The 15188-nt window shown below is 43.9% G+C and overlaps 1 protein-coding gene across 1 annotated transcript in view; it reads left to right on the top strand.

The window, feature by feature from the left end:
• The first annotated feature begins 5915 nt into the window (after window positions 1–5915).
• Depdc1b (DEP domain containing 1B) overlaps window positions 5916–15188 on the top strand; it is a 60241-nt gene continuing 50968 nt past the window's right edge. The window contains exons 1-2 of the mRNA XM_050160349.1: window positions 5916–6044; window positions 12268–12533. Of these exons, the coding sequence (XP_050016306.1) occupies window positions 5997–6044; window positions 12268–12533 (314 nt within the window). The 5' untranslated portion in view covers window positions 5916–5996. The remainder of the gene's footprint in view (window positions 6045–12267; window positions 12534–15188) is intronic.

Below are 15188 nucleotides of genomic sequence, written 5' to 3'. Positions count from 1 at the left end.
GATTTACAATCTTTGTACTTATGGAGTTAAGTATTAAAATTTAAAACACATGCATAAAATATAGGATGATCAAATCAGGGAAATTAGTATTCCCATATTCTCAAATATTAAGAAGTTTGTAAACTTTCAAACCCTTTTCTTCTAGGTCTTTATAAATGTACAATAATTAATTATTGTATAGTTTACCCTACTGTCTATGAACATTGGAATCATTTCCTTATATTTTACATTTTGTTACTCATTTTCCTTGTTCTCCATCTTCCCTCCCACCGAGCCATCGCAGCCTCGTGATTTTTATTCTGTTCTCTACTGCAATGTGATTAAGATTTCAGCTTCCTCGAATAAGTGAGAAAACACAGCATTTGTCTTTCTGTGCCTGGCTTACTTCACTTAATATACTATGCTTTTCTTCCATCCATCTTGCTACAAAGATAAGATCTCACCATTTTTTAATGGTAGAATAATATTCCACTGTGATGTTAAATGTTTCATTTTCCTCTCCCTTTCTCTTCCTTCTTTTTTACTTTGTAAAGAAAAACCCTCTTCTCTTTTGGAGCTAAAAACTGAACTCAGGGACTCATGGTTGATATGTCACATTTTTATTTTATTTTATTATCTCATCCATTTATTCATCCACAGATGGACACTTAGGTTGATTGCACATTTGGCCATTGTGCATGGTGCTGTAAGAAACTTGGGAGCCATGGGAGTGCAGCCATTTCTCCAATACACTGATTTCAGTTTCTTTGACTCAACCCAATAGTGGGAGTCCACCACACAAATGGAGCCACCAGCAAAGGAGCAGTGGTGCGCTCTACTGTCAGGTTACCTGTGGGTGGAGATTTCGGATGGTAATGAGACATGAGAAGTTGTATGTGCAACTACATGTCACATTGAAGACCTTTCGGCTACTAAACTGTATTTTCTCTCCAGCCCGCTTCTCCCTCAGAAGTGTTTCCTTTCTTAGATTCTCTTGCGACTATCCATGTGTCTCTGTCCAACTCATTCCAGGGTGTATGAACCCGGAACTTCTCCAGAGGTGTCCTCTGAACTCTGCTATGCACCAGTATCAAGAACACACACTATTTCCACGTGCCACCCCGTCATTGTTGCGATTTCATGTCTATAATCCTCCAATGATTTTCTACGTTCATCGCTTATCTCCAGAATCTTCCACTAATCCATCCAATATTCCTCAGGCAAATGTTGGCTACAAATTGCTTTTCCATCAAATTATGTTTCCAGCTATTGAGAAATACACTTCATTGTAAATGCTATTTGGCATGGCCAATATATGCCAGAAATTAAGCTTGTACCCAAATATATAAACCCATTTAGCAGTGTTCTTTGGCAAATGTTCAATTAGGACACCTTTTGAACTGTACTGCATGAAGCATGAGGAGGCTGCAGGTGAAGGGGCAAATTATAAACTAAGGCACCAGACGTGTGTGGCTTACACTTTCCAAACTCAAAAGGAAAAGTAAATACAGACAACTGTAATGATTAAAAGTAGCGGAGGAGAATATTCAGGAACAAATTTGATAGATTATGTGACTATGATCGGTCATAATTTTGTAGAATAGATTTATATAAGAAATAACAAAAGAGTCAATTAAAATGTTCTTTGAGAAATTAACAATTTTTAAAGTATTTATGGTTTTAATTTTATGTGTTATGCACTGTGTACATTTATGCAAGTGCCCTGTGTTCATGCTCTGGACCTGCAGAGGCCAGAAGAACATGCTGGGAACCCGGGACAGGAGCTACTTACTGATGGAGGTAAGCCTTTGTGTGGGTGCTGGGAATTGAACCTGGGTCCTCTGGAAGAGCAGCAAGTGCTTTTAGCTGCTGACCTGTCTCTCCAGCCCCAAGAAACGAATAAAAAATATTGTGACAGTATCATTGTGTATTCCAAGCTGGCTTTGAATTCTTGATCCTCCTGGCTCTGCCTCCTCAGTGCTGAGATCACAGGCATGAACCCCAGACATAGAGCAGAACTGAATAATTCTACAGTTTAAAATTAGATTAATCAATTGATTGATTGCGTGTGTATTGTTGTTGTTTTGTTGTTTACAGAGGACAACTTTCAGGAGTCTGCTCTCCTCTTCTACCACGTAGGTGTGGGTCCCTGGGGGATCAAACCAGGTCTCTAGATTTAGCACAACTACTTAAACTTACTGAGCCATTTTGACAATCTGAAAAATTAAAACCGTCTTCAAGTTTAGTTTCATTTGCTTATTTGTTTATTCCTTCAGCAACTACTTGTTGGATGCCAACTTGTGCCAATGCCAGGCTGATTATTTGTTTATCTGTTGGGCTGTTGCCACAGCTTCCTAACTGGTTCACCTGTTTCCATCCTTGTGCTTGGTGCCTCCCTAGTCAATCACTGTTGGCGCAGTAGCCAGAGTGGCACTTAAAAACACCCCAGAGCTTGACCCTTGCCTGCTCGGAAAAAAAAATTAATATACTTTTAATTAATTTAAAACAATATTTTAATTCCATGGACTATAATGTGGCCCCCAAGGCCTTTCTGCCCCCTGTATCTGATCACTTTCCCACCCTTTTTTTTGCACACCTCCAGTGTCGGGGTGCTGGTGCACCCGGAAGTCTGCTCATTTTCCTGGCTTTGAAGGTTGTTCCCCACACAGGTTGTTCCCTGACTTCGGTCACATTGACTACTCATATGCCCCTTGCTTAGTCGTGTCTTTTCTGATCACCAAACTAAAAAGAGCATCTCTCTGCACCATCTTCTCCTCCACCCCTTTGTTTTTCTTGCCTGCACTCAATCACCAAAAGTCGATCTCATCTGTCTGTCTCTCTCTCCATATTTTATTTAGTTCTCCATCCCTTCTTACTTAGGATGCCACCTGTTGGTAAGAGGGACTCTGCATGGCCTACTGCTGGATTCTAGTAACTGGAGCAGTACTGTGCACCTGCATACTTACTGAGTCACTGAGTGACCAAACAGATTCTTTATTTCTTTATTTTTGTGTGTGAACGCTCATCTTTTTAAATTCTGAGATAATTCTACCTAATAGCTTAAACAATTACAATCAAACTACATAGTTTTTAAAAACTATTTTTCATACATCTTTACCCTTCCTTCCTCACCTGCGAATCCTATTTGTGAATCACATTAGTGCAAACTCTGCAGAAACATTTTCTGATGGGGTAGTGGTGCTACAGACCAATAGTAGTGCAAAGCAAGCCAGGCTTTTAACTCTTAAGAACCTCAGCAAATGAACAATTTTTAAGAGTTTATTTTTAAATGAAAAGTGTGTGTGTATGTGTGTCTGTTTGTGTGTGTGTATCTAGTGCGTGTGCCTGCAGTGCCCAAAGGGGGGAATCATATTCCTTGAAGCTGGAGCTACAGGTAAGTTGTCAGCTACCCAGTAAGGGTACTGGGAGCTGAACTCTGGGCCTCTGGAAGATCAGAAAGCACTCTTAACTACTAAGCCATCTCTCCAGCACCTGCAACCAGAGATGTTTTTGACGGCTAAAATGCTAAAACCAAACACTGAATGGGCACCACGGGGCATTCTGTGGAGCTAACACCTGATGTAAGCAACGAGTGACTTGGTCAGTGAGTGACTTGGGTGGTGACTTCTGCAGGAGCTGTACCGAACGTGACATCCAGAAATCCTCTGGGTGCCAGGGCACAGCGATTGCGAAACACAACCTCCAACACAGTGTACTTGAGGCAAACTTCTTTCTGCTGCCCAGTTTGCAACTTCCCAATGCCAGCGGCAGGTCAGTGAAAGCCAGTTCTCTGCTAAATGACATTCAGCCCGTGAAGAGGTTTGCACCTAGAGTCAGTTCCTATAGCATCTCCACAGCGGCACACCTGAGTGTGCCACAGCAGAGAATGCATAGCAAGTTATTAAAATTGTTATGCTAAGGATGTAGAAGTGAATGCAGTGATCCAACTGAGACATAAGTGAGGGCTACACTTAGGGAGGCAGTAATGTAATTAAATATGTATTATATATTCAGTGAACCCTGGTTCAACCCAAATTATAATAGGGGGACTGAAAGATAATTAAAGACATTGATTTTGATCAGTTTTTGGTTAACTGTGTGTTTTTCTTTTATAAAACTCAGAACTGGTAAAGATACTTAGGTACACTGATGACGGGTTACTGAAAATGTCTCTGTATAAGCGTGTTAGACTTCATTTTGACTGTCCATTTTGAGTTTTGAAGGTATTAAAACCACCTAATTCATATTATCAAATGAAATCAAACTCTATACAGGCTTTGGTAAGAGAAAGCACAGGTGGAGGTCTACTTCCTATTAATGATTAGACAATGAACTCTAAGCAAGCTGTTGGGCTGGTCTGAAGCTCACCTTCCTTATCGATAAAATGGAGTTTCTCCTATTTGCATATCTAATCAAATGTGATGATCAGTGATTAGAAAAAGCTCTGAAATACGTTTTGCAAACGTAGGGATTATGAGTCAGACTTAATGGCACACGTGTGTATCCTCAGCTCTTGGGAGGAGGTCACCAAAGCCTGTGTGGAAGTCAGGGCACAACCTGGGTGAGTCAGTTCTCTGCTTCCACCGCTGTGGCTCTCAGGACCACACTCAGGGCATTGACCTTAGTGCCAAGTGCCTTTACTAGCTGAGCTGCCTCACGTCAGGCCCGCATATTCTTAACTGAGCACGTCCAGGCTTTACTTTGTAAACTTTTTTTTTTAAATGACTCACTGAGTTTAATTAGGGTTGCTTACATGAGCATGGGTGTGGCGTTATTTACTGGAATAGATGATTATCTCTCAGCATCCATTAACTTCCAATAACCTCCCCACTAGTGGCTGGCCCTCCCTGGCCTGCCGGAATGTTGTCAGGCTCCACCGTGTGCAGGTCTTGTACAGGGAATCAAACTTGCAGTGCGCTCATGAGCGGGAGAGCCATATTGTATCCAGAGGACAGCGTTTCGCAGAACTCCTCGCTGTCCCCCAGATCGTACATTCTTTCTGCACCCTCTTCTACCAGGTTCCCTGAAAGGAGGTGGTGTTCACATAAGTATGGCATGCTCAGTGCTACTTAATCTCGTCACTTCCACCGCTTTTGAGTATCTGAATTAACCACTGTCTATTGCAAAAAGCAACTTCCAAGATCAAGGTGATTGCTCAGCAGTCTCTTGTCCTGGTCTTCACCGAGGTGTCCAGACAGATTCTGAATAGGAGTCTCTGAGTTTAAGGCACAGAGTATAGAGACCGGTAAAGTTATTTGTCACTTTGAACAGTTCCAAGTCCGGCCAACAGTTCCAGAGGGCTGGAGGTAGAAAGGCGATTCAGTGCGGAGAAAACGTAGTGATCAGTCCCATAAACAAAGGGCTGACAATTTCAGTCAGATGCTAAATAGAAAACAGAAGTTCAAAGAGGGAAAAGATGATTTTTTAAGAGGGCAGAATAGAAGCCCACCAGGGCCTCTTTATTGCTCTGATAGTCTCTCTACGACCCCTTATAGCGGACTGCCTTTATCTGGCTTTTAAAAGTTCCTCCACTTAGTTGTCAATTCGCTTCCTTTCACCACCCACTCCTTCCTCTCTTAGCTAACCTGCATATTCTCTGCCATGGGTGCTGACAGGAATTATCTACCAGGTTCCAGGTAGGCTTGACTCACTGGGCTCTGCTGCAGAGCTGGTGTGCCGAGCGGGCACGCATCGGGCAAAGTCGGGGAAGGGTTTGGCAGCGCCTTCCACGCCGGGCCGGCGACAGCCTGCGCGATCAGTCACGCGCGCGAGTGTCCGAGCACCCACCGGCGAGAAAGAAGAAGCATCTTTCGTCTTCCCCATCCAGCTACTAGAGGGCCAAACCCGGAGCAGAGAAAACCAGGACACGCACGGCCCCGCCCACTCATGCAGTTCCTGTCACGTGCCTTCGCCCTGTCCAATCAGCGTCCGGAACCTCCAGGCTTGTGATTCAAACTGCGGCGCGGCGAGCTCAGGAGTCCCCGCCAGCGTTGCCCGGCGACTGCTGCGGGTTGGCTATGGAGCACCGCATCGTGGGACCCGGGCCGTACCGGGCCACCAAGCTGGTGAGTGAGAGTGCGGGTCAGGCGGACTCCGTGCTGGCGTCACCGCCGTGACTCGGACGGTGCGCATCCACTGGGGTCTGCCGGTGCTGGTGGGCGAGCGTCTGCTGGGTTGCAGCTCCTCGCCCTGCCCCGCAGCGGGCAGACGAGGCCTGGAGCCAGCCTCACCAGGGCGGGATGAACTTCATCTGCGGGCAATGGTTATGTTATCTGCAGTAGACGGCGCTTTCGGCTTTAGCGGGAAGCGAACACCTGGCGATCGCGTTCCCCTTTGTCCTCGGGACCGACTCCAGCGTTTGGGACAAGATTGACCTTTGGTGGAGCTGTAGGACCACCCTGCCCGTGTTGCACTTGCGGGTTGCGGTGACCAGCCAAGGGTGTGTCTCCTTCCTGAGTGACACTGTTGACACTTGACGAGAGTTCTTTGTAACGGTGCACAGCGTGAAGGTGTGTTCCTCCTCCAAAGGTTCCTGCCCCTGGAGTTTCACTTTTTATCAGCACCCACCTCACTTAGGGATCAGCTCTGATAGGTGGTCTGCAAGCTCTGCAGGTGCGCCAGGGTGAGGCAATTTCTCCTGAAAACAAGATGCAAAGACTTAGCCGATCTGTCTTATTACTTGGAGGAAGTAATTTTACTGACTCCGCCTCTAAGGATTAGTTTAACGGAATAGGCACAGGTGAGGACTTGAGTTTAGTCTTGAACCACTCTCAGGTATATGTACCTTGCAGTCAAGTCTCAGTACTCTCTATAAGAAATATCCTGGGAAAGGTGGGGATGAGGAGCTAAACGCCAGCTCTTGTATTAGACTCATATTCTAGAGACATAGTTACCTATCTAGAGCCAGGCAATCTGTGTTGCGTGGAGTCAAGCCACTTTCCGGATGGATGGAACCCAGATTTCGGGCTGCTTGTTCTTTACTTTTTTATTAGACTTATGGGGCACTTGGATAATAATAATAATAATAATAATAATAATAATAATAATAATAATAATTATTATTATTTATGAACTTTCACAGGAAAGAGCACTTGCCTCATATGAGGTTTTTCCTAAGATTTTTAGGTACTGTGGCATTGTTTCATTTGGCTGAAAATGTCACATTGCTAAGATGTCTGTGATGAGGGTTGTTGGAAGGAATCATTGTATGATCTACTGGACACTCAGAGTGATCCATTTATTTTAATAATCCTAAAGTAATAAATTTAGGTTTTCTTTAGAGCTAGTCTCTAAGAGGTATGAATGGTAATGGCAAGGAAAATAATAGAGCCTCAAAATGGTGTTTTCATAGCTGTTTCTGCAGAAGTGGTTCCAGCATTTAAACTGCCTGAGGTCAGGACTATTGCTAGCTCCAACCCCAGGGCAGATAGAAGATGTTCCTTTCAGTGACTTCTACAAACTCTTATGGCCGTCCTCTCCTACCTGTGAAGGGTTTGTTCCAAGAACCCCATGTGGTGGCTGCATGAGAATGGTCCTCATAGGCTCATATATTTGGATGCTTAGTCCCCAGGAATGGAACTGTCTGAAAAGATTACAAGGATTAGGAGGCGTGGCCTAGTTGGAGCAAGTGTGTCACTGGGGGTGGGCCTTGAGATTTCAAAAGCCCATGTGAAGCCCAGAGTTTCTCTCTCTCTCTCTCTCTCTCTCTCTCTCTCTCTCTCTCTCTCTCTCTCTCTCTCTCTCTCTGGATCAGGATGTTGCTCTTAGCTGTTTCCCAGCTCCTGCCTGCCAGCTGCCATGCTCCCTGTCATAGTGATAATAGACTAAGCCTCTAAAACTAAAAACAAGGCTCCAACCAAATGCTTTTTATATAAGAGTTGCTTTGGTCATGGGTCTCTTCATAGCAATAGAACACTGACTAAGATACCCAATCAACACCTAAAACTACGATAGACCCTATATATAGTATACATAGTATGTGTTTTTCCTGCATATGTCTATGACAGTTTAATTTATAAATTAATACAATGAAGGATTAACAGCAATAATATCAGAATGGAACAATCAACATACTCTAATAAAGTTCACTGTAATACTTTGGAGCCATTGGTCATTAAAATAAAGATGACTTGAGCACATGCACCGTGATACCTCCCCGTCTGATAACCTAAAGACAGCTAAATGACTAATGTGTGAATGGCACATGCAGTGTGATGCCCTGGACAGTGAGATCATTCACATCCTTGGAGGGATGTCTAAGGCAGTTGTGTTTATGGGGCGCTTCTCCTCTTGGTTGCAGAGGTTTCATATATAGATGCTACTGGATTCTCTGTTGCATTAACATGTTACTGCAGGAGTCTGTACAGAAAAGTACTTTCTTTGGATGCTTTTAATTCTTACCTCCATGACATTCAGGCCTAGTTTAGGTTAATCAGTTAATTAAAAAGAAAAGTATATGGATAATTAATAAAGACCCCCAGTTTTACCAGTATTTTACAGGTAATCAATTCACCTTGCAGTCTTATTATGTATTTGAGAAACTTAATGTTAATTATTAAGATTTTAAAAGACACAGTGATCATCAGTTTTTTCCCCCCTTAATCGTGAGGGTTGCTGTTATCAGAAATTAGTTATTATTAAAAGTAGAACCTGTGGATATTTTCCAAATAATAGTCCAGCTGTGTCTTAAAGCTTTTATTGCATAATAAATGTTTTGTAACTCATCCTCTCTTGTCCTTCAAGGCTGGCCTTTCCTTCCCTTATCCTTGGCCCAACTCTTTTTCTCTTGATATCACTCCCAACTTCCTGTTTCTTCAGGAAGAGCCTGGAGACTCTTAGCACACAAATGGCAGGGTCTATATTCTCCTTCCTGGTTGGCTGTACTTTCTCATAACTGTAACTTCCTCATTTTCTAAATCCTGATGTCTGGCTTGAAAATAAAACTTTACAGATTAGCTAAAATTTTATAGTAAAAGTGAAATGATGGGTCCACTTCACGACGACACGTGCGCTAGTCAGCTGTTGGCTCATTCTCATTGGAACAGCTGTCTTTTTTTGTTTTCTTAACTATTTAAAAATAGTTTCCAGAAGGCTAGTGCCGTGTGGTTTGCAACAATCCCTAACCTTTTGGAAGGTAGTTAGTGTCGGAACATGGTCCATGAAGCTGTGTGAGGAGAATTTTTGAGAACTTGTGCGATAACTCCAAGGAACAAGGCAAGCGTCTTGTAATCTCTGTTTTTCCTGGACACGGGTTGTTCTTGGAATGTACTTTTTTTCTGCTTCTCCCAGGTGTAATAGGAGTAGGTCTACTTTAGGTCACCCTTCGTCTTACCCATGATTATCTAGAATGATGTTTCTAAGCAGGAGCTATCCTCAGTAGTATACAGCCTGACTCATGTGACTGTGCCCTTGTGACTGTATACAGCTAGAACTCAAGTGAACTCTGCTCATATGACTTTCTAAACCTCACAATATAATACCTTCAGAATATAAATCGTCTGGTGCTCTCAATAAAGACGGCTATTGCAGGAGGCTTTAGCCCACCTCCTTCTTAAGCTCCTCTACCCCAGGTTCATGCCTCCAATAGAGCAGAATCAGTGACTGTGAGGACTGCAGGATACAAAGGCACAGTGGAGAGAAAGGTTGGCGGAGTCCTGCTGTGTGAGGAACAGAAATGGTAGCTATTTATTCACACATCCACATTCTGGAAGCAGAGTGGACAAGAGCTTCATGAGTGGTGGGATTAATTCCGAGGCATGCCAGGAACATCGCTGTGGTGTTCTTGGTGTCTCTGGCATAGGCTGTGGAAAACTGACTGTTTTATACAGTGACCACTCTCTGATGCTTGCAGTAGCCACTCCTGGCTACCTGTGTCAGTTGACTGCTGGGATGCTGACTAGGTCATTGCCATGTTCATAAAGCTTCCCTATTCTAGACCTATTCATGTCCTGGTTTCCTGTCACTGAAAGACAAGGAGTCTTGAAGAGGCTGAGTTGTCTTGAAGTTGTTAAAAAATGACATCTAGAGAGATCTGGATTTTGTCTTAAAGTGACATAGTGGCTCATGTGATTCTATCAGTGGCATTTGGGAGCAGAAGGAAACTGGATATTTTTTGTGGTACTTAACATGTACCAAACTTTACGTAAACGGTGAATAGAAAGTCTGGGATTAGAACCCCAGTCTCACCCAGCACCTCATATTTTTTCCTTTCTTCAGAGATTGATTCTGTCCTGTTGAAGACATCTCTTAGCCAAGGCTAGACTAACAGCAGTGTGTTAGTGCTAGCCAGTATGCGCTCATGTGACACAGGTTTATTTGCTTAAAGGTTCATACACCGAGTGTGTATGCAGGGGCCACGTTTCTCTCTGATCTGACTAGAGTAGATTGAACCAGCCCTGTTTCTTAGCAGACTGACCCTGGGTAACACCTAACCTCCTTGACCTTCTTTTGATTGCTCTCTTAGTGGAATGGGTGGGTGGGGCTTGTTTTGTAGCTCAGGCTGGCTGTGAACTCACATTCATCTTGCCTTAAGGCAAGTCAGAAGAATATGGGTACATGCCAGCGCTCCAGCTGGTTTCCATGATTTTCATATATTAGAATCTCAACTTTTTGAGTTTTAGTTTGCTATAATTGCTATATTCTACGGAAATGTGTTAACCATGCCCAGTGTATTCTGCTTATTGGTAGAGATTGGACTGAATCCTGGAGACTCAATGTGGGGGCTTTTCTGCATACTTGCTCAGCTTTAATGGCTATACCTTGACAATAAAGGTGATAGTAGTAAGATTTGTAAAGTATCTATATCAGGGCAGACACTGCAATACACTTTTTATCTTTATTTTATTTTTTTATGTCTCTGGTTTTTGTTGCTATGTAGCTAGAGATACGCAGGCTCAGCTAACTCCAATATAAGGCTGGCCTGCTGGTCATTAGCAGAGCTGGCTGTGAAGTCAGACAGGGCTTCAGAGCCTGAGCTCTGTCTATTAGTCTTCTGTGTCCCTATGGCTTCTGAGGACACCATGCTGAAATGAACCGTGTTCTTCAGAAGAGCCCCAAGCCAACCTCCCTCTCAGGCAAGCGAAGGAAGTAGGAAAACTTGGCTGCAGCAAAAGAAAAGAAGGGGCTTTACAGTTTGTGTGTATGCTTCGAGAGACTGACTAGTGAGTCTTTTCAAACAGCTTTCCTTGGCGACTAAGCAGACTCTTGATACTACCTTGTAAAGGCTTTTCTCTGCTGTCCTGAGCCCTGTGACGTCGGGAGGTGTGTCGTTATTACTATTCATGCCTTTCTTCTTTCCCCACACGACGCCTCTCACACTGTGAACAGTCTGTTTGCCGAGTGAAGTCATAGTAAACATGGGACTTCTAGAAATGAATTGTATATAATGGGATAGATTTGGGGGTAAGGTTTGGCAGTGTTTCACTATATGATCTAAGCTGGGCCTGTGACTTTATATGAATTCTAGGCTGGCTTTGAACTCCAAGCCCTTCTGCCTCAGCTTCCTGAGTTCTGGGATTATATACAAGTGTGCAGCACCAAGCCCAGTGATGAGCTTCATTTAGCCAGTACTCCTACCATGGTTTCCATTCATGGAAATTTAGATCTTCACTGCTAGCTTGGCTTGCTGGCAGCATCTTCAGTAGCTTCTTTTTTGTTGTTGTTGCATTGTGCTTGTTTCTTTTCTGTAAATAGGTTCTATTTTTGCTTCAATTGTAACAAAATAACCATAACTTAGACTTTTTTTTTTTTTTTTTTTTTTTTTTTGAGACAGGGTTTCTCTGTCTCTGTAGCTTTGGAGCCTGTCCTGGAACTAGCTCTTATAGACCAGGCTGTCCTCATACTCATAGAGATCCACCTGCCTCCCGATTGCTGGGATTAAAGGCGTGTGCCGCCGCCACCACCCAGCAACTTAGACTACTTTTAACTATTTCTAAGTGTATCGGCGTGTGGCATGACTACATCCACACCAGTTTAATCATTACCTCCCACCAGTCATTCTTTAGGACTTTAAGAATTGAAGGTTGCAAAAAAAATACTAAATCTCTATCTGTTATTCCAGTGTTTTTCCTTTTTATTTAAATAATTAGATTTTATCAGTTTACCTGTTTACCTACCTAGCAGGCTCCCGGTTTGTGGATCAATCTATATTTATCCTGTATCCTAGGGTCTTGTGTATGCTAAGCCGTCCCCAGTCTTCCTGCAGCTTGTTAAATGGAAAACTGGTATTCCTTGATTTAAATATTTGGGACTTAGTAACCCTGAAAGAACACTTTTGTGTCTTTTGCCTAGTGGAACGAGACGGTGGAGCTTTTTCGTGCCAGGATGCCTTTACGGAAACATCGCTGTCGTTTCAAGAGCTACGAGCATTGCTTCTCAGCTGCCGAAGCTGTGGACTGGCTGCACGAGCTTCTGAGGAACAGTCAGAACTTTGGGCCTGAGGTAACTCGCAAACAGACAGTTCAGCTGCTGAAGAAATTCCTAAAGAATCACGTGATCGAAGACATCAAGGGAAAATGGGGCCAGGAGGATTTTGAAGACAACCGTCAGCTCTACAGGTATTGGCAGTTTGTAATGTCTGCAGAAGGACCATAGGGAGACTGAGTGCTTCTGCTCCGCATCTGGAAACTTCCTGAAGTGAAGGAATTTCCTGTGTCCACTGGAGCGGTGGTTCTGTTTGTGATGTGCTAAGTGCCTGACTGAACGGGCTGTTAAAATAAAACTAACTGCGGTTTGTCCTGCTCCATCAGAGCAGCACGGAACAGGCTTTTGTTGGGATGCATTTCCAGCAGGGAAAAATTTCCACGCCTCCTGCTTGCCTGGACTTAGTAATGACTTAGCAATTCCAGAGTGCCTGGCGGGGTGAAACGGTCCCTCTGGGGATAGCTTTGCTGAGGACCAAGGATTGGAATACTCAGGGGCAGAATGTCCAGTCTTGAAACAGCTCAGGGTACATGTGTGGGACTGTGTTAGAATTCCTTCTCGTCTCTAACTAGCCAGGTGCTGCACGCCTGCTTTCTCCATGTGATTGGCTGACAATACTTTATCATGTGGACAGTTAGTACCAGGTATTCTGAGGGGAAATGGAGATCTATGGTGCTTTCTCTCTGAACAGTAGGCTATTTTATTGACGGAGGCCTGGGAGACCTACCTAAAATTCAGGTGATGGAAGACAACTAAAGAGGAATGGAGTCACGCAGGTGCAGAGAGGAGCTGTTTATCCTCTGTAGAAGCCTGTCAGTGCCAAGAACTAGCGAGGACTTAACCAGGTGTGAAGAGCTGAACAGGGAGATTGTAGCTCGTGCTCTCCTTTATTATCTTGATCAGAACATGTCTAATGAGCCTGTCAGCCTGGGACGCATGGCTTCAAGCATGTGGCTTCTTCTACCTGATCTATTTCTTTGTTTCCCTCCTGGAATAACTTTTGTGCAAAGCAGAACAGGGTGAGGGTAGTCATAGCATGTAGGGTGGTCATGACATGTAGGGTGGTCGTAGCATGTAGGGTGGTCATGGCATGTAGGGTGGTCGTAGCATGTAGGGTGATCATGGCATGTAGGGTGGTCATGGCATGTAGGGCGGTCATAGCATGTAGGGTAGTCATAGCATGTAGGGGGGTCATGGCATGTAGGGTGGTTGTAGCGTGGAGGACTAAAGAGATGCTGGTGTGCATTTCCTGCCCGATCGCCTGAGGGCGTGTCCTCCAAGGTCTCCAGTGCCCCTATGTCAGGATTGTCATCTGAGCTGTTAGTTGTTTCTCCATTTGGCAGTTATTTGCTGATCTAAGTTCTGATTAGTGTCTTGAATGGCCTGAGTTTATTCTGAGGCCTGAGTACTTATTGGTATCAGATGGTGGGAAGTCCCGTTCAGGCTGCACATTCCAAACTGCACTGGGGATTCTTAAGTGATTGTCCTTTCGGGAAATTCCTTGATTGTACCCAACAAGACTTGGCTAGAACCCCTCTGAGAGACTTCTCTGGATGAGTAATGTACAGTCTTTCCTGTTGTGATCTTAAATAGGGCATCTCCCATTGAGTTTCCTGAGGCTCTCGAATTCTCAGGAGAATAACAGGCATGTATTCCTGGAGTTGACCGCTGAACACTGATTACTAGAATATTTCCTTTCAGTATTGAACTTGATCACGCATCCCTGTTGATAAAAGAATTCACATGACAGAAGATGTTTCTTCATTAAGTGTGGTGCTCCTTCAGGGTCCACTAAGTGTTGGTTCCAGGAACTCCCCATTTATCCAAAAATCTGCCTGTGCTAAAGTTCCTTATATAAAATATAGCATTTCTATATAACCTAAACACAGCTCTACGCTTTAAATCCTCTCTCGATTCCTTACACTACCCAATATAAATGCGTAGTTATCTCATTGCTATGAGATGCTGACCAAAGCACAGATACAAGCACAGATGGTGAACAGGAAGTGAGGTGAACTAGGGGAGGCAAATGAAGCTCCGCTGGGAGTGCCCAGGAGAACCCAAGGGCGTGTGAGGTGGCGGCTCCAGCAGTAACTGCTCACTCACATGGGCTCAATCTAGCATTTACACCTACAAACTCAAATTTTGCTTTTTGAACTTTCTGCAAACTATTTTTTTTTTTAATATTTGAGATGGGGGTCTTGCTATAATGTTTGAGCTGACCTTAAACTCCTAGGCTCAAAAGTGATCCTTCTGTGTCAGTGTCCTGAAGGTCTGAGAGTACACATAGGAGCCACTTCATCTGCCAGGCGTCTTTTCTTCATATAGTGTTGGCTGGTCCAAGCTTGGGTGAATCTTAAGACACGGAACTCATGGACATGGGGGGCTGATTCTAATGATTTCCTCTGTAGTTTCTTATTTTGACTCATAAGCAGGACAGCCTTTTGTTATTTAACACTGAATACTCACTATCACCTAGTTTTTTTTTTTTTTTTTTTGTCTGCATGAGAATTCTTTAAATTAACCACTGACTTTTGCCACGAGATCAGTCTTGGATGGAGTCTTTTTAAACATGTAAACCGTTGGTGAAGGGGCCTGTGACTTGTATGGAGGTGAGCATACAGCCAGCTGGCATGCACACGCAGGCTTCTGTAGTTGGTGCTCCACGCCAGAGTTCTGGGGAGGGTTGCCTTTGCTATGGTGACCCGTGTATCTCCAGCTCCTTTCTTCAGGTGAAGAACAAGAAAGCCAAGTTATCATGGAAGCTGAAGAAGAGAGAATACCTCAAG

This window comes from Alexandromys fortis, unplaced genomic scaffold (genome assembly GCF_014885135.2).
Source record: "Alexandromys fortis isolate MF-2015 unplaced genomic scaffold, M_Fortis_MF-2015_v1.1 scaffold_76, whole genome shotgun sequence".
Taxonomy (NCBI): Eukaryota; Metazoa; Chordata; class Mammalia; order Rodentia; family Cricetidae; genus Alexandromys; species Alexandromys fortis.
Note: the sequence above shows the minus strand (reverse complement) of the source record. Positions and strands in the feature narration are given on the sequence as shown.